The sequence below is a fragment of the Cryptomeria japonica genome, chromosome 4, assembly GCF_030272615.1.
Source record: "Cryptomeria japonica chromosome 4, Sugi_1.0, whole genome shotgun sequence".
Taxonomy (NCBI): domain Eukaryota; kingdom Viridiplantae; phylum Streptophyta; class Pinopsida; order Cupressales; family Cupressaceae; genus Cryptomeria; species Cryptomeria japonica.
The window spans coordinates 188,757,189-188,780,192 of record NC_081408.1 but is presented as its reverse complement, the minus strand read 5'-3'; the positions used below and the strand labels follow the sequence as shown (position 1 = coordinate 188,780,192).

Here is a 23,004-nt window from a genome sequence, read left to right as displayed (position 1 = left end):
GTGCTTGAGGACCCCTACTACTCTAAAAGGTTAGATAGATTCTCAACTTCCACGCCCATTAGAATAGTAGGGGTCCGTAACCCACCAACATTAGCCTCCCACCCACAACGAATCGAGGTGAGGGATGTTAGCTGTGTATAACTAATTGTGATCATCTATGGGTTTCTAATTTCATACATCAATGTTGATTTTTATCCAATCTAACAAAAAGACCAAAAAGCTATCCGAGAAGATGAAGACATGCATACAGAATCAACATCAATTATCATATTAATATGTAGACAAAAAGCGCAATTTAAGAAGGATGACTTGGAACCATAAAGAAATTGAATTAATTCTAACAAATCAATTTCAAAAGTTATTTGTTCTATCTCTTATTATTTGACAATGAGCTTTTTCAAAATTTGAAGCTCAAGGAAGATGGTTGGCAAGATGGCATGATACAATGAAGATATAAAACTTGTCTTATATCCTCCACTGAAATTAGGGAATTTCTTATATTACAAATGACTCGAGGACGAAAATATTATCATATCTCAAAATGATTGAGAAGTAGTGCATGCCAGATTTCTCTACTTCTGTAATATACAATCTTAATTATACAACGGCAATCCATAGGTGGTACTGGTAGTAAACATTAACTTCTGAATTAAAACTTTATCTTCTACATTCAAGAGATCTTGTCATCATAAGTAACTCCAAGGGTTGCAAATGATCGTGAATGAAGAGGTATATAATACTATCTTGACCTTATCTGAATGAAGCTTCAATTTCCTCCAATGTTCTACCCTTGCTCTCAGGTACACGCAATGCAACAAAGGCTAGTGTCAAAGCACTAATAAAAGCATAAAGTAGAAATGTTCCTGCATCAATATTTTCATATATAAGTCTTAATGATTCAGTAATGAGAAGATTTAAATATTGTTTGTTATTTGTTTTCTATAGAGAAATGACAATACCTGCAGAGCTCCACTCTAAAAGCATATTGATTGTCATGGTCACAATCCAAGATGACAAACAATTTGTCAAAGTTGCTACACTGCCAGTATGAAGAACCAAAAGAAGTCAGCTAAAACAATATTCAATACATTAGATCACTTGCACTAAGAAGATACTAAAGAAGAATTTTGGCAAATATAATCAGTGTGTTGTAATTATTGATTCGATTGCTCTGTTGCACAAGATTTTTCTTTAAGGGTTAAAACCTTAGGACAGATGCTTAGCAAAGAAGGCACGATACCTCAGATATAATAATCCATGGAATGGGTCCAATACCAATGGAAAATGAGATAATGTAGACCTACATTGAAAAAATCCTAATCAGTCATTAAGGTGCAAATAATGTCTATGACGGAAACTTAAAAGCATCAGAGCAGAAAATGTGAAACAAAATTTTCAAGATGAAATGCCTGCCAAGTTCTATTCCAAACACACTAGGAGGCTAGTTAATCCCAAAGCACTGAAGAATGTTTGCATAGCTGAGTCTCCAGAGAGTTGGTTCTGCAAATTAACCAAGACATTGAAATTAGCTGTGGGAAACGAAATTATGAATTAGGTGATAATTATAAAAGATGTATTCAGATGCTTAATATCTGTAATCTAGTCAAATGAAATTGTATTTCTGTTAGTTAACCATATAAGATAGCAAGAGTATATTCCAAATGAATGACTCAAAGAGTCAAGATAATATCTGTAATCTAGTCACATGAAATTGCATATCTATTAGTCAACCATATAGAATGACAGGAGTATATTCCAAAATACATAAGTCAAAAAGTGTCGAGATAAAAAAAAAAAGAATACCTTAAAATAAAAGGCAAGACCAACAAGGAGAAGGCATATAGTCATTCCTCCAGAGGAGATCTGTCCATTTCAAAACAAATTCATATTAATTCCTTTCAATGAATTTTGATTGATTTTTAGTGATCACAATGCAACTTGTCCAACCTATTGTAGCAAAGGCTTGCAATAGGCCTCATACTTACAATTAGGAGTATCCGTCTTCCAGTTTTGTCCATTAACCATGCAGTAATTGCAGTCATGATGACCTATTCAATGGTATCCGAAGATTATTTAGATTAATAAAGTTCATTACCATTAGTTGAATTTGGATCATGCATGACAATTAGTTAATTTCAGGACTAAGAAAAAACCTGAATACATGCAAGCCCAACAGATGCAGCATTGGCCGATGAAATTCCTTTCATGATACAATGAAACTTGAAATTAGCAACTATATTTGAAGAAATTCAGCCATGTAGACTAAAACTTTCTATCTACTTTATTAGTCTGTACTCTGTACACAATGCATTAGATAAAAATAGCCAAGAAAGAACCCTTCGAATTTAATTAGTCTGTACAAACTGGAACAAATGACATGTACCCTGGAATTTCTTAATATATATGTATATATATAATTACACTCACCAGCAGACTTGAAAATAGAGCTGCTGTAAAACATAATGCCATTGACTCCTCCCAATTGCTGTAATAAAAGCAGCCCAATGCCAATCTGACAAAACAAAAGATGGTGTGAAGTTAAGATCATAAATACTCACCATTAAAGTCAAAAGACATAATATATTCTTTCTGATGTACTTCCCAGATGTGAGGGTGAGAAGACTTACAGTCAGAGGGAGTGCATATCTTCGTTCACGTAGTTCAGACAATTTGACACTGGTTTGTTGATTGTTAGTCTCTACAACACTCTTATTCATGGAAGAGTTTTGGGTTAATTAAAAATGTAATTCCCTTGAGGAAACAAAGACAATTTTCGGGCGGCATTATTCATTAAAACCCAGGTGCACATATGCCAGAAATGAAAGAACAAATTGGCACCTTAATTTCAACTGCTTCAAAACATATATCAGCATCAGAACCACGAAGGGATTGCAATGAATCTTCATATAGTGGACTTTTTTTCTTTGCCTGCACAGTAACAGGCATACATTTGAAATGATGAATCTTCTGGAACTGCTGTTTGATGTTACAAAATGCTAAATATCTTTTCATTACCAGTAATGAATATATAATGTTAGAACTCACCAGCCATCTAGGAGATTCTGGGATAAAAAAGAGCCCAATGATCAATAGGGCACAGGGCACTATGCCTGTAGAACCCACATATCAAAAAGAGATCAAGATCTCTAACAAAACGTAATCTGAATTTCAAAATGAGCACATAAATGAATCCTTGAAATGGAGCTATATTACTCTTGGTCGTATACCTGCAATTGCTAAAGACCTCCAGTTAAGGAAAAGTCCAAAAAGATACGCTAGCAGTATGCCAATTGAAACAGAAAGCTGTACCACAGAAAGCCACACAAAAAGTCACTGCTAAGATTCTTAAATCTATGAGACAATATTCAGTACTAAAATATTTACCTGTGTTACTGTGCCAAGACTTCCCCGCAAGTGTTTGGGAGCTATTTCAGCAATATATATTGGTACCTAAAGGTCAGGCAGCAGTAGTAAAAAGCACCATGGCTTAATCATGACTCCAATTTTTAGCATTAATAATAGTACCAAGAAAGCATGTTATAGGTTTTCCTTCTTGAAAAGCTTGACTGAAAATAGCCTAACTTACTGTGAATGAGATAACTCCCACCCCAAATTCTGTCAACAATCTTTCCAAATAGAGTAATGAAGCATTCTGCAACCAAAAACAGACATGTCACAGATGAGTGAATTGTACCAAAGGATAGCAATCACTTCTGAGAATCCTTAGATTTATTTTCAAAATTTTTGATACTCTTGATGAGTAAAGAAAATTGCCTGTGCCAAGGTGATGACAATCCATCCAATAATATTGGGTACTGCAGCCACCACTAATGCCTGTTTTTAAAAAGTAAAGAAACAATCAGAATTTGTGGGGAAAGAAAAAATTGAAAGTCGAGGGATGTCCTTGAGAGAAGAAGAACGCATCTAATATAGTGGCATTCCAAGCTTACTCACCCCTTTTCGTCCAATGGTATCAGCTATGTGTCCACTGACTATTGCTCCTAGCATTGCCCCAACATTTGAAAGCGACCCAAATACAGAAAACTGTTAAAAAGAAATCAGCTTTTGAATATATCTGTTCATCCCATTAAGATCTTGTTTTGCATGTAAAACTAAGATCAGCAATCAAACTGACTTGTAATTACAACTTCAACTATAGGGCCTGAAAAACATACCTCAGAAAGACTTAGGTCAATACTGCTTATAATCTCACTTTGTGTTGGTGATGAATACCCAATCTACAATAACATCAACACCTTGGTGAGATAACAAGTAAAAATACACTGTCAAACTCCTCTGTTTTCAAATGATGCCCCACATGCACCATCTAAAATTGGACAGTAAGAAGAAATTGCCGAGATTAAAATTCAAGCAATCAAAGTTTACTATCACCACATCCAACTGGCAGGTAATACTGAGGTTACGTAGATTGGAAAAAATGTTAACACTGATTGTAACATGATTTAATACTGGGTGTAATTCTGCTAAATTCTCATCCTATACTTTTTACTCAGCAGATTAAATATAAAAGACCACATTTATCAATTGTTGTTTTTCGCTCTAACACATTTATCTACCAATCTGGATTTTGCTTTGTAGTGGATTTGTGAGGTAATCTAGTTAAGAGTTTCCCTGTCCATCGAGAAACATAATTAACAACATGATGGGAAAGTGAGATCCATAATTTGATAGTGTGATCCTTCTTTGGAATTTACAAAATTTCCGTCAGTCCAAAATGTTACAAGGAAAGGTCTGAGAGAGTTCATTCTATACAATATCCAGAAGGGGAAGAGTTCAAAAACTCTAAAACATAGATTCTCCAAAGCAGACAAAGATAGCTCTACAAAAAATAACTTCAGTTTGCTGAACTTAGTCACGCCTTTAGAAGGCGAGGAAACATAGGACAGATTGACGGTTGGTCAAAAAGTGTTAAGCACACAGATATGCTGAGGGGGTGGGGTGAATCAGTATATGCCAGATTTAAATTCCATACTTAAAACTTAAGCAATATCAATAGCATTACTGCATTTCACAGCTCGCAATATATATACTTCTCTTTATTAAGTACACAACTTGCACAACTTCCACCACAACAACCACATTGGAATGGAACTGATTGGCATTATATATACATTCCAATATTATTTACACCTTTATGTCTGCCTAGAACTTAATTTCAATGCCCACAGGTGGGCCAAGGACAAAATCCTTAATTCAAACGTATAGATGGCTTGGTCCTAACACCAATGCGTTACACTAGGAGTAAGAACACTATGCATTTCTCATATTGAACTCAATTGGTCCCAAATTACCTTCACACGCTTCTTCCAGTTGGTGCACGCTACCTTCCTCTAGCGCATCCAACAAAACTTTCTGCAAAGTCAGTGAACTAGCATTGTGAACACTCAGTCATCTCTAACTTTCTGAATGCAGGAGCAAAACCTCTGAAACTCTGGAATATTTGTCATGTATACCCTTACTTATCTTCCAAACCGCATACAAAATTACTTTACTGTGGTAGAATGCGGTATCACAAACGTCAACATTACAACTGGATGCATATACAGTCTCTGATCAGCAAACCTTAGAATTCCAGGCCACAACAAATGCATTAGACATATAGGAACCACTGACACTGTTACATAAAGATAGCTATCCAATCATTACTAAACTTTGTCCTTTATTGTTCTCAAATACTCTAACACGACTTAATCACCTTGAGATCAACAATCTTCTTGACATCAATGACAACACTAATGCAACAAGAGGAGCTCATTGTATGGCAACGGATGTATATGGATTGAGCTTGCCATACAATTGCTATAAAAAAGTTGCCATTTTTTTTGGGTTATTGACAGGAATTTGTCCACATGTAGTTGTGTTTGTGAGGAGGAATATGCATAGCTCTGAGAGAGCAAGGTTGTTCAGTTAAATAACAATATTTGTATTCAGAAAAAAAAAACTCTACACTAGCTGCTGGATGAAAAGGATTTTTTACAAGTTGATGAAAAAAAGCTTCTAAGAAAGCTTCTAGAGGTTGTGTTCAGCTCAGTTTGCATGCCACTGGATGCCATATAAATGGAGGATGTCAACAACAGTGATCACTGGAGGCTGATGAAACCAGGCATGTTTGGATAGCCTGAAAGGAGAGAGTCGAAGCAATATACTTTGAGTTTCAATGTTCAGGAGATGAAATATTTCTTATTATGCTCTTAAGTCTATTATTGCCTCTTATGCAGACACTTCTCTATGTCTGATAATGATTTACGACTTGTTAAACTCTTTTAGATAAAAAAGCTAACACGGCAGACAAAAGAGGATAAGACGGAACAAACATACAACACTCAATAAATATCTTTTAAAATTCAGCGCAATTAATTATATAAGATCCGGTTTATATTATTACAGCATAGTCTTATATCTCTTATCAATTAACTCTCCATTGTGCAACATGCATTGGTGGAAACATACAGTGGAAGAGCCCTCTCCAGATTGCGGCTCTCAGCGAACATCTCCATTCCTAGTAAAAAACAATTCTGTATTTGAAAATGCTGTCACCAACCATCATGGTGAGTGGTGAGAAAAGGTATGAATTAAGTGACCATTCCCCCACTAATTTAGGGTAACCACTGGTGTGGTAGGACGGCTGCCACCAAGTGGCAAAAGGCCTTTGTAACTATTTAGTGTTTATTGCTGTGGTGAAGTCTTAAATGCCTTGTGAATCAATAGAATGGTTTATATCATTCTCCCCTTTCTCCAAAATTTTGGACCTTCCAGTTCAAAACTAGTTTATTTGACAACAAACTTTAAGAAAGTTAAAACATTAAGAACTTAAAAACGCTTGTTTTTTAAGGTGATCCAAGATTGCTTTTTTTTCCTAGGATGGTACTACTTCAAACATCTAGGTAAGAGTTTGGGTTAGATGGTAGAACCATCCTTTTGATCCAAACAATAAGATCACAAATCGACCTTCCACCATATTTGATACTTCAGCAATTTTTGATATCGTTTCTTCTTTTGCTTCCAACTACTTGTTGAACCATAAATTGTCCTCTAGCAAAATGTCATTTTTCTCTTTTCCCAGAGCTTAGGCTGCAGTTCCACAGAGGGGGCTTCCTAAAAAAATTTCAGTGGCTGCTACTGAGATTTTTTACTGAGATTTTTTAAGAGTAGTTTGAAACAGGTGGTTCCATGAATTTGTTAGTGCAGCTTAAGCTTGAAAGTTTAAGTTCCAAAATTTATAAGTACTTATGGTCTCATGAATCTTGTTATTTTTCATTTTCAATTCAACAGAGTCTATAAAATACAAAATGATAAAAAAATTAATTGGTAGGAATGTAAAAACTTCACTTGATTGACAAGTGGCAGAAATTTTTCATAAACTAACGGGGGGAATTTCTAGCCCCACCCAAATGCATACTTAAAATTATGAACTAAAAAGTAAAGGCTGCTGTATATCAAAAAAAAATTCCAATTAATCTTGTAGCATTTTTCTTTGTCTCGTGAGACACCCTGCTCCATAAAAGTAGTCCATAAAGCCCCTCTATGAGACCACATCTTTAGACCCACTTCTGATGGTCCTCCTCCATTAAAAGCCATCATGGCTCTTTTCATTGCTTGTCCAACCTTTTATTGCACCTGCACACAAGCCACAAGAAATAAAAATCAAAGTTAAGGGAATATAAATTTTCATAGATGCTTCCTCCTTTATATGACAAATGTTTATGCCTTTGATTCTCCCCTCAGTCATTCTCATTTCTTCTCTAAGAAAGAGATGATATTCCTCTCTCATATTGCATTTTCAAAACATCCCTCTAGCTGCTTCTTGTTGGTTGTGTTCTCTAAAACCAATGAAGCATTATTACATATGAGGCTCCCAAAGATCTCCATCTTTGCTGCAGGTTCATCTCTATTGTGTACTGCTTCCATCACTACATCATCTTGGACCTCCTTTTGCGATAGGCTGCATTCCTTTTCACCCTAATATTCAAACTCTTCTCTTCTCACATTGTAATCTTCAATATTTTCCTCCTCTTCGATATAGCACAACTCAACATCTTCATCCCATTGATAATTATATCCCATTTATCTATCTCCTCTCCGTCAGAATCTTCACATGCCATTCATTGAGGGATTTGATCTTCTCCTGTTCTAACAATTTGATTCCCTGGTGAATCCTAGACTTATATGGCTTTTTGTCACAAGGTGCATATTTATCCTCACCATTCTTCATTGCTTTCTCACAACCCTTCAAGACCTTTGCTACAATTTTCTTTTGCTTTCCTATTATTACATGTCCCATGTTTCTCCAACATCCATCATAACTCCTCCAACTCAAACTCTCTATTTTCTACATTTCCTTTTGCTGGTCTTTTGTTTCCCTTTGTCTTGTGTATTCTTCCAATTTAGTTATCCTCTTTGGATTACATTATAGCACATATTCACATCCACAGCTATAACAACAGCTGCCCAATAATTTAAAACTCTTCTCATGAATCATTTACTGCAACTTGTTAAACTCTTTTCAATTTTTAAAAAACCAACAGACTAAAAAGAATAAGACAGAAAGATCATACAACACTGAATAAATATAATTTAGGAAAAACAGAGCAATTACATAAAGATCTGATCAATATTATGACAACACAGTCTTATATCTCCTAATTCTTCATTGTGCAAACGTGCATTTCTGGAAACATACAATAGAAGAGGCCCCCTCCAGGCTGCAGCCCAAAGGCAGCAAAAACCTCCAAACCTAGAAAAAAATCTGTATTTGAAAGATGTTGTCGCCAGCCATTATAACGAGTGGTGGCAAAAGGTTTGCTTAAAGTAACTGTCCCTCTTCCTGATTCAGGGAAACTGCTTGGGTGGTGGTATGGCAGAGGGCCTTGGTAACTATCTACTGCTGTGATGAAGATGTAAATTCCTTGTCTTTTTTTTTCTGGTAACCGCTCACTTCTTCACTAAAGATTTCTCCTTACGCAAAATACATTTGTAACTGCTGCTAACTATTTAGTTAGCCCCTGATATAACATAAATTATAACTGTGCTTGTATATTGCATTCCTTATTTTGTTAATTTAGTTTGGTCAAATTCTCTCCTGATATAACATTTACTACCAAAGATTCTGAAATACTTAACTGTAGGTGTATTGTCAAACCATAATTCATAAAGTGTCTTACCGGTTTCTCCTTTGATATGTACTCTGTTGAATGTGTAAGCCGTTGTGCTCACTGCTTCTCTCCAGTAGATATGATATAGACTAGCTTCCATCATCATTGTTCTAGTAGCATCCAAGATAGTTCTGTTCTTCCTTTCCACAACTCTATTTGCTGAGGTGACCAGGAAGCAGAAAATTGTCTCCTTATGCCAGGCTTCTCACAAAATTTATTAAACTCGCCGGATGTGAATTCTCCACCATGGTCTGACCTTAAACATTTAATCTTCAATTCTGTCCCTTTCTCAACTTTAGCCTTAAAGATTTTAAACTTTTCAAAATCAATTTTCTCCCTTAGAAAAGTAACCCATATCATTCTAGAATAATCATCAATGATTAGCATAAAATATCTATCACCTTGGAAACTTTTAACTCTAACAGGGCCACACAAATCGGTATGAATAAGATCAAGAATATCATTAGATTTTTCTTGTATACTCTTAAAAGAATTCTTAAAAGAGGTTCTGACCTATTTTCCCATTTGACATTCTTTACATACCGGATTATAGGGATTCACAATCTTAGGTATATCTCTAACTGTTTTAATTGAATTGATCTTAACAATGCAATCAAAATTCACATGACATAGCCTTTTATGCCATAGCCAACTCTCATCAATTTGTGCAATCAAACATGTCTTCTCATCAAAATTCAAATGAAATATATTACCTTTTGTCTGAGTATCAGTTGCAATCTCCAAACCAAATCTATTAATGATTTTGCATGTTCCATCCTTGAACTGTAATTGAAATACCTTATCCACCAATTGCATGTGCTTACCATCCAATGATATAGTCCCTTTTCCTTTGATCATACATGTTTTTTCATCTCCAAATCTAACCAGATTGCCATCAAATTCTTGCAAAGATAGAAACTTCTTTTTATCTCCAGTCATATGATGTGAACATCCACTCTCAATTACCCATTCACTCTTATCTTCAATTTTGGTAGCAAGTGTCTTCTCTTCAGGTACATTCTCTTTCAGTGGCAGAACATCTTCCTTGATAGACAGGAACACCCATTCCTTTCCATTGCTGGAACCACTAGCAGAGTCTTGTGTCGGTTCATCATTAGAATCAGTCACACCTTCCTCATCTGCTATGTAGCATGATTTATCTCTGTTTTTCATGTACTTATACTTGTTCTGATATCCAGGGTTAGGCTTAAAATATCTTCTAGCTCTCTCTTCAAATTTTGAATTCCTTTCAGGACATCTAGATGCAAATGACCTATCTTATTACATGCAAAACATTTAAAAGGTTCTTTTCCTTGATACTTACTTCTTATCGATCGTTTAGGTACTCTTCTAGCAAATAGGGCTTCAAGTTGCTCAAATTCATCATCTTCTCTCTTCATATCATCCAACTCCTTTGCATACAAAGATTTCCAATCTTTCTTGCCGATTGATGATGCAGATGCATGAAAAGCAGGTTTAGACTTCATAGCTCCAGAAGGTCCAAATTCTTCAAGCTCAAAAGAAGACAATTTCCCAACCAAGCTATCTCTATTGACATAAGTATTAGCCATTACTCTCAATTAATTAATTGCAATAGCCTTCATCTTGTAAGTTGGTGGTAATGCTCTTAGATCTTCACTCAGAGTTCCACCACAACATTGAATTCCCATAACAATCTCATTTACCCTTTCCATGAATGCAGTAATCCTTTCATATTTTTCCATCTTCAGGTTTTCATATCTCACATGGTAACCATCAAGTTTAGAAATCTTCACAGTAGGGCCACCTTCATTAAGAGTCTCCAACTTGTCCCATATAGTTTTTGCAAATGATTTGTTAGTTAATCCCGTTATTTGCTGATCAGGAAGTGCACACAAGAGGGTTTCTCTTGCTCTATAATCATTCTCAAGCTCCTTATCCAAGTTTTCTGGAGGAGGGTTGCTAGATGCCGGATTATAAGGGGTTGCGCCATTTTATGTGATCTCCCAAATCTCCTTGCCAAGACATATCAGATGAGTCTCCATCCGAATATTCTATTCTCTGTAATTTATTCCATCAAGCCTAGGAATATCTCTCCAATAGATAGCTCCAGATGAACTAGATGAACTTGAACTGTTAGTCGCCATAGGATCTTCCTCAAACGGTTAAGCTTCTACAGAGAGGACCAGAGCTCTGATACCAATTGTTAGGCAGTTCAAATAACCGGAAGACAACTGAGAGGGGGGGGGGGGGCAATCAATTGTCACCAGATTATCAGAGCCTTAAGCAATTAAAACTTTAATACCGAAACCCAAAATATCAATACTGGAATGCATAAACCAAATACCGAAATAGAAGATAAACCAATTAAGTATAAGCAACAATCAGAGAATAAATACCATCCACAAGACACCAAGATTTACGCATGGAAAACCCGGTAAAGGGAAAAAACACGGTGGGAAGCCTACCCACAGTTAGATAATACTTCTGCAGTAAGTATGCAATTACAATTGAGGGGCCTGCACTTGTAGGAAGGCGAACAACCTAGATCACACTGCTCATCACAAAAGGAGTCTCACTAACTACATAGAAATCCAAACTACAATCCAAAAGAAGGAATGAACTGCAAAGATAACATCTCCTATGCCTGAGTACAGTTCTCGTTAAACTCAATACTAGAGGACTAAATCCTCTTACATAAACTCAACTCGATCACCAATGATCAACCAAATCCTCTGCTTGAATTATTATTACATTATTCGCTCATTACATCCATATCCCATTCCCATTATAATCTACAATGAGATCTTACATCATATATATACAAACCCTCAACCATAAACAATCAGGTTGGCCACCAGACAATAAACCAATTACATAATTACAAAACATGTTGGCCAGAGACCAAACAAATAATATCCAACCCATAATACATCTCGAAAACGCATCGATAGGTCCAATCCACACATTACATTAAGCTGGTCCATAACCTAGATAAACCGGGACCCAATATAGGTTCACACATGATAAAACAATAATCCCAATCCACCTAGTCTCGAACAAGATCACCATCAACATACTGAATCTCCACTAGAAGCCACACCAACACCACTTATGCATATCATCAAAGATCTTCATTAAAGCTATGTCGGTGAAACCCTATCCAGAACCACGAACCAAACTTACTAGCAAAACAAGATAGCATCCGATCACCAGATCAAAACCAACTAACTGAACATGAATCTGAGTAGCATGAATAAGCCAATTCCATAATCCAAACATACCAGAGCATACCAGATCATAATGATCCAATCCAACTAGAAACCAAACAGCTTATCGGGACCAGAAGGATACCGATAAAGCATCCAAACAGCTAGTGTTGACATCAATGACAAAACATCAATGTAACACATGATCAATTCCTCCAAATGGCCAACACTCTCACCCTTATCACTCAGAGCCATAGAAGTAGATTGCTCTAGTTGACTCAAAGTTAGTTGATAATTGTAAAGTGTTGTGCACAACTATGGAAATGAAATAAACTCAGAAAGGAGAAGTTTGTCTCTAATATCTTTTTGTAAATTAGAAATGAAAATTCTTTGAATATTATTATCAAGCACTGGAAAAGAAATTTGAGAACACAAATGCTTATATCTACCAATGAAATCAATCACTTTTTCTTTAACACCTTGTTTACAATGCATTAAATTAGTCAAAGTGATTTTAGGACCTATGTTATTTTAAAATTATTAAAAAGAAGTAATAGAATAGGAAGGCAAAGAGAAATACCATTGTAAAGCCTTATCTCTTAATGTTCTAGTAAACAATTTGGCAAGCACTCTTTGATCATAAGCAACGTCAGTACACAAAGTTTGAAATGTCTTGACATATGTTAAAGGATCACCTTTTCTATTATAGAGTTTCAATTGAGGGACTTCAACATGTTTAGGAGGGACAACTCTAACAATATCAAGAGAAAGTGGGCTCGCAACATCAAACGTGGCCACACTAAACTTGTATTGACTTATAGAAGCAATTTGTTGTTGCAATGATGACACAATTTGATCAAGGTTATTAATGTTTGCTTCGATTGAGGAATTTATGTTAGACATGTTTGATTGAGAAGGTGGTGTGATGTTGTTGAAAGAAGGCATTGATTGTGAATAAGGTGAAGGAACACTATGGTAATTAGGCATAGGTGATGATTGAGTAGGAAATGAGAGATTAAAAGGAGGGATATAATGATTGGATGAATTGCCCCCTTGTGTCACATTGATTGGTTGAGAGATGAGGAATACTCATTGAAGGCATAAATAAAGATGGAGGATTGATCGAGGAAGAGGGATTTTCCCCATGACTAGTGGTTGTAGGTATGACATTTTGAGTTGATGTAGCCATGATGTTTGAAGTGAAAGTAGGAACGCTAGTCATTAAAGTGGTCAAAGGAATAGAATGATTGATTTGTGTAGAAGGTTGTGAATAACCTAAGTTCTCACACAACTCTTTATAGGCATGACATTAGAATGAACAATATGAGCAATGCCATGCAATATATCAATTCCATTCTTATCACTTTGAATCATGCACTTTAGACCTTCAATTAATAGAAGAGCCTCACTATTAGGGTATTCTTGGGACATCCATTGTTGAAAGTTGTCAAATTGATTGTCCAATTTTGAAAGTTGATCTATGGAAACTCTAGTCAAAGCTTCTTCTTCATCATTGGAATCATCAAATGGGTAGATAGGGATGTTATTAGGATGGGAAGAATTAACATTCTCCTCATTGAAGAAGTCACCCAAATTAGGCTCCATCTCTTCGAGTATGAAACCTTGGGAAGCCTTAATTCTAATGCTTCGTCTAACGGGGATAGTATAGGTAGGACTATTAGTAGTAAAACTCATGCACTAGAGGGAAAATTTGAATTTTGAGAACAAAGTTTGCAAAATTGAATAATGCAAAAATCCAAAAAAAATATGATTATACAATTTGAACTTTGTGGAAAGAAGAAAATGACACAATCTCCAAGAAAATTTATGATAAAAAGAAATTGAAATTTTAAAATTAGGGCCAATGGGGTACCACTTAATTTTAAAAATTAAAATTGACAAAATTAAGATTTTTAAAATCGGGGCAGATTATAATTAACCACTTAATTTTAAATGTTTCCTTGAGAGTTGTGATGTTGAAATTGGGAAGTATTTTTTATTTTTGAGGGATCAAAACTCAACAAAATTAGCCACTTTTCTGGATTTAAGCAATTAAATACAGTAATAATAGTCTCTCAAAATTTCGGGAAAAAAGCCAAGGACTAGGTTGAAAGTGCACTTGGTTCGCCCAAAATTTTCAAAAATTTTCAGGGATGAAAGCTACGATAATTTTAGAGCTAACCCAAGAAAAATTGGTTGATTTTACGAAGTTTAGATAGGCGAATTTAAGGTTTGAATGTCAAAATAAGACCCTATTAGGGTTTTGAAAAAGATAGGAAATTGGATTGCAAATTTGAAAAAGGTCGAACCTAATGGATAGGGCCACCTTGAATAATATTTAGAAAAACTCAGATTGGTTGAAATTGATTAAAATTTACACAAAATCCAAGTAAATTTGAATTTTAGGGTTTTAGGACCTAACCACTAAATTTTAAAATTTTGAATTTTGAAAAAAGGAGGGAAATTGAAAATTTGAATTTTAGGCAAGAAGACAAATCTGAAAAAATAGTTCCAAATTTGAAAATTAAATGTAAATCCAATTTTTGCACAAATTCAATTTGATTTTTGAAAATTAGGGTTTTAACAATTAACCACTTAATTTTGTAAATTTGATTTGCAAATTGAACAAGACAGTGAAGAAATTGAATTTGACAAGCAATGCAATTTTCAGATCTAAAACAATAGAGAGAATTTTTTGCAAAACACAATTTCAATTTCAATTTTAACAACTAGGGTTTTGAATGAATTAACCACTAAGTTTTGCAAGAAAATTAAACTTGTAAATGAAAAATATGCAATAATTTTGAATTTAATGCATGTAAGACGTCGGGTTCACCAAAATGTAATAGTGTGTGAAAAGGGTGATGAGGAGATCAAGTGGAAAGCTTTACCCTCAAGAAAGTTGTGAAAGTTTCACAAATGATTCTCTTCAACCTCTAATGCACATTACATTTAAAAGAGGGGGTAAAATTCACTAGATCCAATCTCAATGGAAAGAGATTGAATTCTAAGTGAATTGATAATGAATTTGAAAAGTAAAGTAACCCTCTTTTAAAATAAATAAGTTGAATTAAGCAATTTGAGACTAATCATAAAGATGACAAAAAAATAATTATATCTTGAGATAGAGATGCGGGATGAACTGTGCACCTGGAATTAGTAGTAAAATGTTGAGATGAAGCTCCCTTGCAAATTTGAGTGAAAGCTATCAGGACTAGGTTGAAAGTGTACTTGGTCCTCCGAAAAATCCGCTGATCGAAAAGGGTTTTTCCATCTTTCAAAATGAAGTCTAAACCTACTATTACAGTTGCGCACCTGCAACCTGCACACAAAAAAGAGAGGGAATGTTATTGGGATTGGGGGTTTGCCTTTAGGTCAAACCCCGATTTGGAATTAACCAAATGATGAAAAATACTTGCAAGTAAATGAAAGGAAATGTCTGAAGTAGAGTTAACCTCTAGAGAGGATGCAATTGAAGTGTTGATAGAGTTTTTTGAAAGGATATGTGAAGTTGAATACTTTGAATGTTGAAAGAAATCTCCTCTTCAATGGTTGAATCCTTGACTTGAATGCAACACCTAGCCTTGAAAGGAGACTTGAAATGCTGAACACTTGAAAGAAATTCTTGCATACTTGAACGCTTGATTTTGCTTGTGATCAATTTCGCTTATCATCAACTTACTTCTTGTCAATCGGATGGGAAAATGCTCCTTATATACTTGCCAATTAGGGGTTTTAATTGATTTTTCCTCTTAGGCCGACATAGGAAAACTTTTTCCTGCTCATGATTGAAAAGCCCAATGAAGGGTTTGAATGGAGGGGGCCCAAAATAGGGCAAGGACAGGGGCGCCACACCCTTGTCCTACCCTAATTCAGATAGGAAGTGAGATTAGGCAATGCGGGGTGCAATAAAATGCAAGTTTCAAGTGGTATGAGCATGTCTCGAGTCTCTAGTTAGGCTTAGGGATTCATTCGCCAATGTGAAGAGTGAAATGCAGTCAAAAATTTCAAGGTCACAATTTTATGACGCTACACCATCAAACCAGTCACCAACAGTAGGGACCTATAATGTGGTTAAGCAATTGAAGAAAATCCAACCCAAATATCACTCTTTGAGCTACTACGTTTATCACCAAATCACAAAGCTAGCCTAGATAAAGCGCTTCAAGATTTAGTAGTTGATAGAGATATACATGAAAACTGCTTTCCAATCCGTGGTAGGAAATCTAGTCGATGTTACCCGTATTGCTTTCACAGAACGAGATGTTACCAGTCACAAACTTTTCCATAATAATCCACTACATCTAGAAGCTTACATACATACATAAGACGAAAGTCAGAAGAGTACTTATAGATGGAGGATCCAATTGTTGGTATTTTGGATGCGTTGCACTGGTTTTGTCATTGATGTCAACACTTGTCAACACTTATCAGCACTGGAGATCTTTGGTTATGTTCATCGGCATGTTCAGTGACTTATGCTCAATCATCAGTATCTGGTTCACCGGCAGGTTATATTGTTCACCGACACTGAGGATGATCTGTTATCATCTGGAGATTACTTGGTTATGTCAAAGACATTGTTTGGACACTTTGTTTTGGTGATTTGGTTATTGGTCTAAACGAGTTTGCATATTTGTTGCTACCGACAAATTGGTCTAGGTTATGGACCGACAAGCGTTATCTATTCCAGAACAGCACGACACATTATGGAGATGATTTATTGACTGGCTATTATTGTAAATGCATTGAGATGACATGATGCATCGTATATTGATTCATTTATAATTGATTTAATTGTAATATTCTTAGTGAGCCGACCTACACATTTGGTCTTAGGTTTTGGTATATATGTAAGATATCATTTGTGAGATTAATATGGTTGTGGAAAAAGGATTGTAATAAGGTATATACGAATATAAGTAGAGCTATACACGTAGACATAATTTGAAGATTCAAGGAAGGTATGAAGAAGACAATCAGAGCTTAACCGGTACTAAATCCAGCATATGAAGATGTTATTTTAAGCAGTACATTATCATTGGATTTAACCATCCAATTGTAGTCAGTGTGACTCCCATTTTGTGATTGAGCAGTGAGCTCTAGGCAGTTGGCCTTTCTGCATGTGCATACCCCATTTGTACACATACTATTTGTAGTAGTATCATCTGATTGTGGGTAAGGTTTCCCACCATGGTTTTTCCCCTTACAGGGTTTCCATGTACAAATATCTGTGTTATGTGTTGTGGATGCCATTTATCTTTCTGTTTCATGTATTAAACTTTACTGGTACTGTTATTAACTATTAAATTGTCAACCGACATTAAGTTTGGTTTACCGGTATTATGCATCAAGCTTTATTAAGTTATATTTGGGTTGAAATTAATAGTCAACTTATTCACCCCCCCCCCCCCTCTCAGTTGCTTCCGGGTCCTAACAATTGGTATCAGAGCCAAGTCCTCTTTTTGCAGAAGTTTAACAGATTGAGGAGATTCTATGACAACAAACTATTTCAGGAAGGACAAGTCGAAGCTTGATGGAACTAACTATGGCATATGGAAGATCAGAATGGAGACACATCTGAATTGCATTGGAAGAGACATATGAGATGTTAAAAAGAATGGCTATATTGGTCCTACACATAGTCAACCCAATCCTCCTAACTTGGCTAAAGATCAAGAGAATGATTGCAAAGCAAGAGAAGCACTTTTGAGCGCATTGTCAGATCAGCAAATCATGAGATTATCAGACTGATCTATTGCTAAAGCTATTTGGGACAAATTGGAGACATTGAATGAAGGTGATACAACTGTCAAAATTGCAAAATTGGAATGCTTCCGGGTCAGGTATGAAAATCTGAAAATGGAAGAAGATGAAAGAATTTCTGCTTTTATGGAAAGAGTTAATGAAATTGTTTTGGATATACAATGTTGTGGAGGATCCTTAAGTGAAGATGAAATTGTTTCTAAAGTTTTAAGAGCATTGCCATCGGCATACAAAATGAAATTAATTGTTATTAATGAATTGAGAACAATGCCTAATACATCAATATCTAGAGATACCTTGGTTGGAAAACTTTTAGCTTTTGAACTTGAGGAATTTGGTCCTGTTGGTACAATTAAGATAGATTTAGCCTTCAAAGCATCATCATCATTTGAGAAATCTGATTGGAAAGCACTTTATGCAAGAGAACTTGAAGAAATCAGAAGAGAGAATGAAGAATTGGAAGAGTTTGAAACACTATTTGCAAGAAAAAAGCCTAAAGGTCCAGTTGGAAGTAAGTATGAAGGTAAAGCACCATTTAAATGATTTAACTGCAATAAAACTGGTCATATGGCATCTAGGTATCCTGATAGACATGCAAGATTGAAAGAAGAAGCTAAAAGATCATACAAGCCTAACCCTGAATATCAGAGATACAAATTTAAGAAAAATAAAGACAAATCATGTTACTATGATGATGAAGGAGTTACTGATGATTCTGATGAGGAACCGATAGATAATGGATGGGCTTTTGTTGCAATAACAGAAGATCAACTGGCACCTACTGTACAACTAGTAGAGAAGGCCTTGGCAGAAAAAATTGAAGAAAAGGATGAATGGATCATTGATTCTGGATGTTCACATCATATGACTAGTGATAAAAGTAAATTCTTAACCTTTCAAGAATACAATGGAGGTCTAGTAAGATTTGGGGATGATAAAACCTATTTGATCAGAGGAAAAGACACTATATCTTTTGATGGTAAGCACAATACTGACAACCTTTATTATGTTGAAGGTTTAAAGCATAATCTTTTGAGTGTCGGCCAATTAGTTGAAAAAGGATTTCAGTTACAATTCAAGAATGGTAAATGCAAAATCATGAGTAGAACTGGTTTGGAAATTGCAACCGGTAATCAAACTAGAGGTAATATCTTTCATTTGAATAACAATGAGAAAGCATGCTTGATTGCACATATTGATGAAAGCTGGTTATGACATAAAAGACTTTGTCATGTAAATTTTGATTGCATTGTGAAGATCAATACTACTAAGGTAGTAAGGGATTTACCTAAGATTGTAAAACCTCACAATCCGGTATGTAAAGAATGTTAATTTGGAAAGCAAGTTAGAGCAAATTTTAAGAGAATTCCAAAGAAATCCAGTAATGTTCTTGATTTAATTCATATTGATTTATGTGGTCTGGCAAGAACTAGAAGTTTACAAGGAGATAGATATTTTATGCTAATCATTGATGATTATTCTAGAATGTGTTGGGTTACTTTTCTCAGGGAGAAATCAGAAGTTTTTGGGAAATTCAAACTGATGCCCTCCTAAATGGTACAAAGTTAGTCTAAGATCAAACAACACAAAACACACAAGATGTTAGAGTTAATCAATCAAAAACTAAAACATGAAGGCATTCCAAAGGAGACACTAAAAACATGCTAATGAATCTAACTAAAGAAGTAAGACAATGAGATATCTCCAACTATCTCTTAACACGATATTAGCTCCTTCTCCCTTGTTCCTCTCCTCTCCAAGTTCCAAAATAGTGTAGCTCTCAGCAGCTTTTTGCACTATGGATGCTTATGGAGGATTGAGATTTAATATTAAGCTTCAAATATGAAATGAAAAGCTATTTTTATGCTAAAATGATATGTTTTTAACCAAAAAGACAATATTTAGTTATGCTATGCTAAATGCTCTCTAAAATGGCTATAGTTTAGATGCATACAAGTTTTCAGGATCTGGATTATGAAGAAATGGGCTCTATTTATAGGAAAAATGGAGCAATGGATGGTTGAGATTGAAAGATTCAATCAAGGGTTGAGTTTGAAAGTTGGGGATCCATGTGCACAATTGGCACCAATGAAATGGTGACAAGTGTCAACATAGGGTTGGGTTGAGAGAAGAGGTTGGAGGCATTAAAGGCCTGAGAAGACCTCATGGTTATCTAAAGGCTAAGGGTCAAGTCTAAATTAAGCTTACCCACTGGATTAAGAGTTAATCCAAGGATAAACCTTTGTGCAAATGTTTAAGAGATAATCATGGTCAAAGCATTAATGGCCTGATGAGACCCTTGGGTTGGGTAGAGGTTGAGTCAAAACAAATGTTTTAACCATGTGGGAGGGTTTGAGGTAACCATTAATGGTTATTGGAGACTTTGGGGATTAAGTGGTTGAAGGTTGAAAGCCTTCAATGGTTATCAAAGACTTTGAGCCATTTAGTGGTTGAAGGTTGAAAGCCTTTAATGGTTATCAAAGACTTTGAGGGTTTGAGAAGTGACTTCCCTTTGCTTAGGGATGTGACAAAGTTTAGAGGAGGGATTAGGCTAATTAGGAAGGGGTTAGAAGAATCTAGAAGGGGATTAGATTTTGCAAGTGGATTTGGTGGGTGAGGGAAAATAGGATTTTATTTAAAATAAAAATTCATTTATTTCAAAATGTGTGCAAGTTGCATTTGTAGGAAAATGCAAGTGGGGTGGGGATAATGATTTAAATAAATGTTTTATTTAATTTATTTAAAAGAGGAATAGGGGGATTTAATTAAATAAATTGATTTTATTTATTTAATTGAATGGAATTTGATTTAATGAATGAATTAAAATAAATTGAATAATTTATTTAATTAATAGAAGAATGTTTGGGGATGAATTAATTAAATATTTATTTAATTAATTGATGGTTAGTGGATTTTTAATCAAATAAATACGAAATATTTATTTAATTAAGATGGACAGATTTATGTGACTACATTTGCCCCTCTTTGAGACGGTGCGGTTTATCGCGTCGTTTCAAATAAAGAAAAATAGGTGTGAAAAAATGCGCCATAAAATGTAAATTTAATGGGTGGTATGCCCCCTCGAGAGATGGGCCGAAATTTTTTGAAAAACCGGGCGATCTCTCGAAAAAGAATGAAAATTGGCGAGGTGATAGAAAAGAATAAGTTAGCAACGTGGGTGAAAAATAGAAGAAAACGAGGATAAAATGGAGAAACATCAAGCCAGTGAGTACCCTTAGGTCATGCAGGAGATACAGTGAAAATGTGGTGGTTGTTCTTTCGAGTGATGCTATACAAGTGATCAAAATTGGTTGAACAATCTGGTGCAATCGGTTTAATTGCCCCAGTCAAGTCAAAGCATGACAGTTGATGCCAGTTGTTTGCTTGGACAAGATAAAGTCTGAGTAAGTGAAGCAAAGTGACCTGATGAGACTTAGGCAATTGATGCAATTGCCCGATGAAGTCAAGGTATATGAAACAAAAATACTCGTTGAGACTTAGACAATTGATGTAATTGTCCGATGTGATTGTGTTTGATTGGTTGATCAATTGATGGTGTGTGCATGTGATGGATGGTTGTGGGGAATCATGGCAACCCCGTTGAGACTAGGTCATTATGATAAATGCCTGATGTAGTCTAGGATTACCATAATCGATTAGCTGTTGAGACCCGAAGATACTTGATCAGAGTATCTGTTGATAGTCTAGGTGTGTGTGAGTCAATGTACCTGTGCAGACAGAGTAACTTGCTTGGCTTATTGGATGACTTAGGATAGGAAACACAATCCCTCCTATTTAGAGATGGATGGTGATGAACATGGCTTGATTGGGTTGATTGAGAAATGATGTAGGGTATGTGATGCTGATTATCGAGATGGGGAGGGTGAGGGGGGGGGTTCAATGTTAGATAGAAGAAATGGAAAACCTATGACTCATTCCTATGGAAGAAGAGGAAAATAGAGTATGCATTATTATGACTATGTATGCATGATATGTAGCTATTATGAATGTATGGATGGGTGGAATGCAACGAAATGCAATATATACAGATGAGATGAGATGACGATCCATAGTGCTCTATTTTCATCATTGAGCTTTAAAATGTTGGAAGAGAATACAAGCATCTTGACATAATGATTCAAGATGACCTAAGTATTCCTTTCATGGATTTTTATATAGCAAGTTAATACAAGCGACTTGATATAAGGGATCAAGTCGACCAGAGTATTGCTTGCGGAACAGACAAGGATTATCTCCTTTCGTGTATGACTTGGATCGTCCTCCTTGATCTTAGGCTGATCAGATCCTGAGACAAGCTCATACCGTACTAAGAAAATAAAACCTTTATCCAATTTGGAGGAAGAGGAACCAAAGAATGAGCATTGTACCTACAACCAAACAGTATATATACATAAAGAATAAAGAATATGGATCCTTGGTAATGGTTCATGCCCATATGGTCGAGGTATACGATGTAGTTAGCAAGCCGTAATGATCTATGACTGTATTTTTGCCTATGATCACATAGCTTAGTGAACTTCCCACGTAGACACCATTAGTACATGCCCCAGAACTTCATCGGAAATAATGTGCAAACGATACAAAATAATGCTGCACGATCCCGATATAGATAAACAAATGATTGTACTCATAAATCAACCAAGTATTTGATAGCCTAACATAATTTTCTTGTCAAAGAAAATGTCATCTTGTCTTTGTTTTGGTAAGGAAGGATGCATCCTTATTTTAAAGACAGGTTGGATTGTTGATGTCGATTGTTTTGGTTTGATTGATAAGTGGTTAGTGTGTGAGTAGTGTCAATGTTTGTTTTGGCATCTGCATGGATGGGTATGTATAAGGTGTTGTCATGTTTTTGT

At 35.5% G+C, this 23,004-nt stretch overlaps 1 protein-coding gene and 1 long non-coding RNA gene across 2 annotated transcripts; both read right to left on the bottom strand.

Moving 5' to 3' along the window:
- Positions 1-373: 373 nt before the first annotated feature.
- LOC131874753 (uncharacterized) lies at positions 374-1,289 on the bottom strand. The gene is made up of 3 exons (XR_009372132.1): positions 1,241-1,289; positions 960-1,039; positions 374-863 (listed from the first exon to the last, which is right to left on the bottom strand). It is a non-coding gene; the product is annotated as an uncharacterized LOC131874753 (long non-coding RNA).
- A 433-nt stretch (positions 1,290-1,722) lies between these two features.
- On the bottom strand, positions 1,723-6,518 carry LOC131875012 (sugar transporter ERD6-like 6). Its single transcript, XM_059219012.1, has 15 exons — positions 6,472-6,518; positions 5,584-5,635; positions 4,176-4,238; positions 3,955-4,044; positions 3,775-3,834; positions 3,587-3,652; positions 3,385-3,450; positions 3,228-3,303; positions 3,046-3,110; positions 2,839-2,928; positions 2,628-2,708; positions 2,428-2,512; positions 2,154-2,200; positions 1,986-2,048; positions 1,723-1,863 (listed from the first exon to the last, which is right to left on the bottom strand). Exons 1-15 carry the CDS (start codon positions 6,516-6,518, stop codon positions 1,723-1,725), a joined length of 1,092 nt encoding a protein of 363 aa, XP_059074995.1.
- Positions 6,519-23,004: the final 16,486 nt, after the last annotated feature.

Bases quoted from the DNA above. Each gene is read 5' to 3' on its own strand.
- LOC131875012 (XM_059219012.1), bottom strand. From the start codon at position 6,518: ATGGAGATGTTCGCTGAGAGCCGCAATCTGGAGAGGGCTCTTCCACT. The intron at 3,653-3,774 runs GCAATTTTCTTT...TTTTGGTTGCAG, and splicing joins TTGTCATCACCTTGGCACAG to AATGCTTCATTACTCTATTT. The intron at 3,111-3,227 runs GTATACGACCAA...TGGGTTCTACAG, and splicing joins GAGGTCTTTAGCAATTGCAG to GCATAGTGCCCTGTGCCCTA.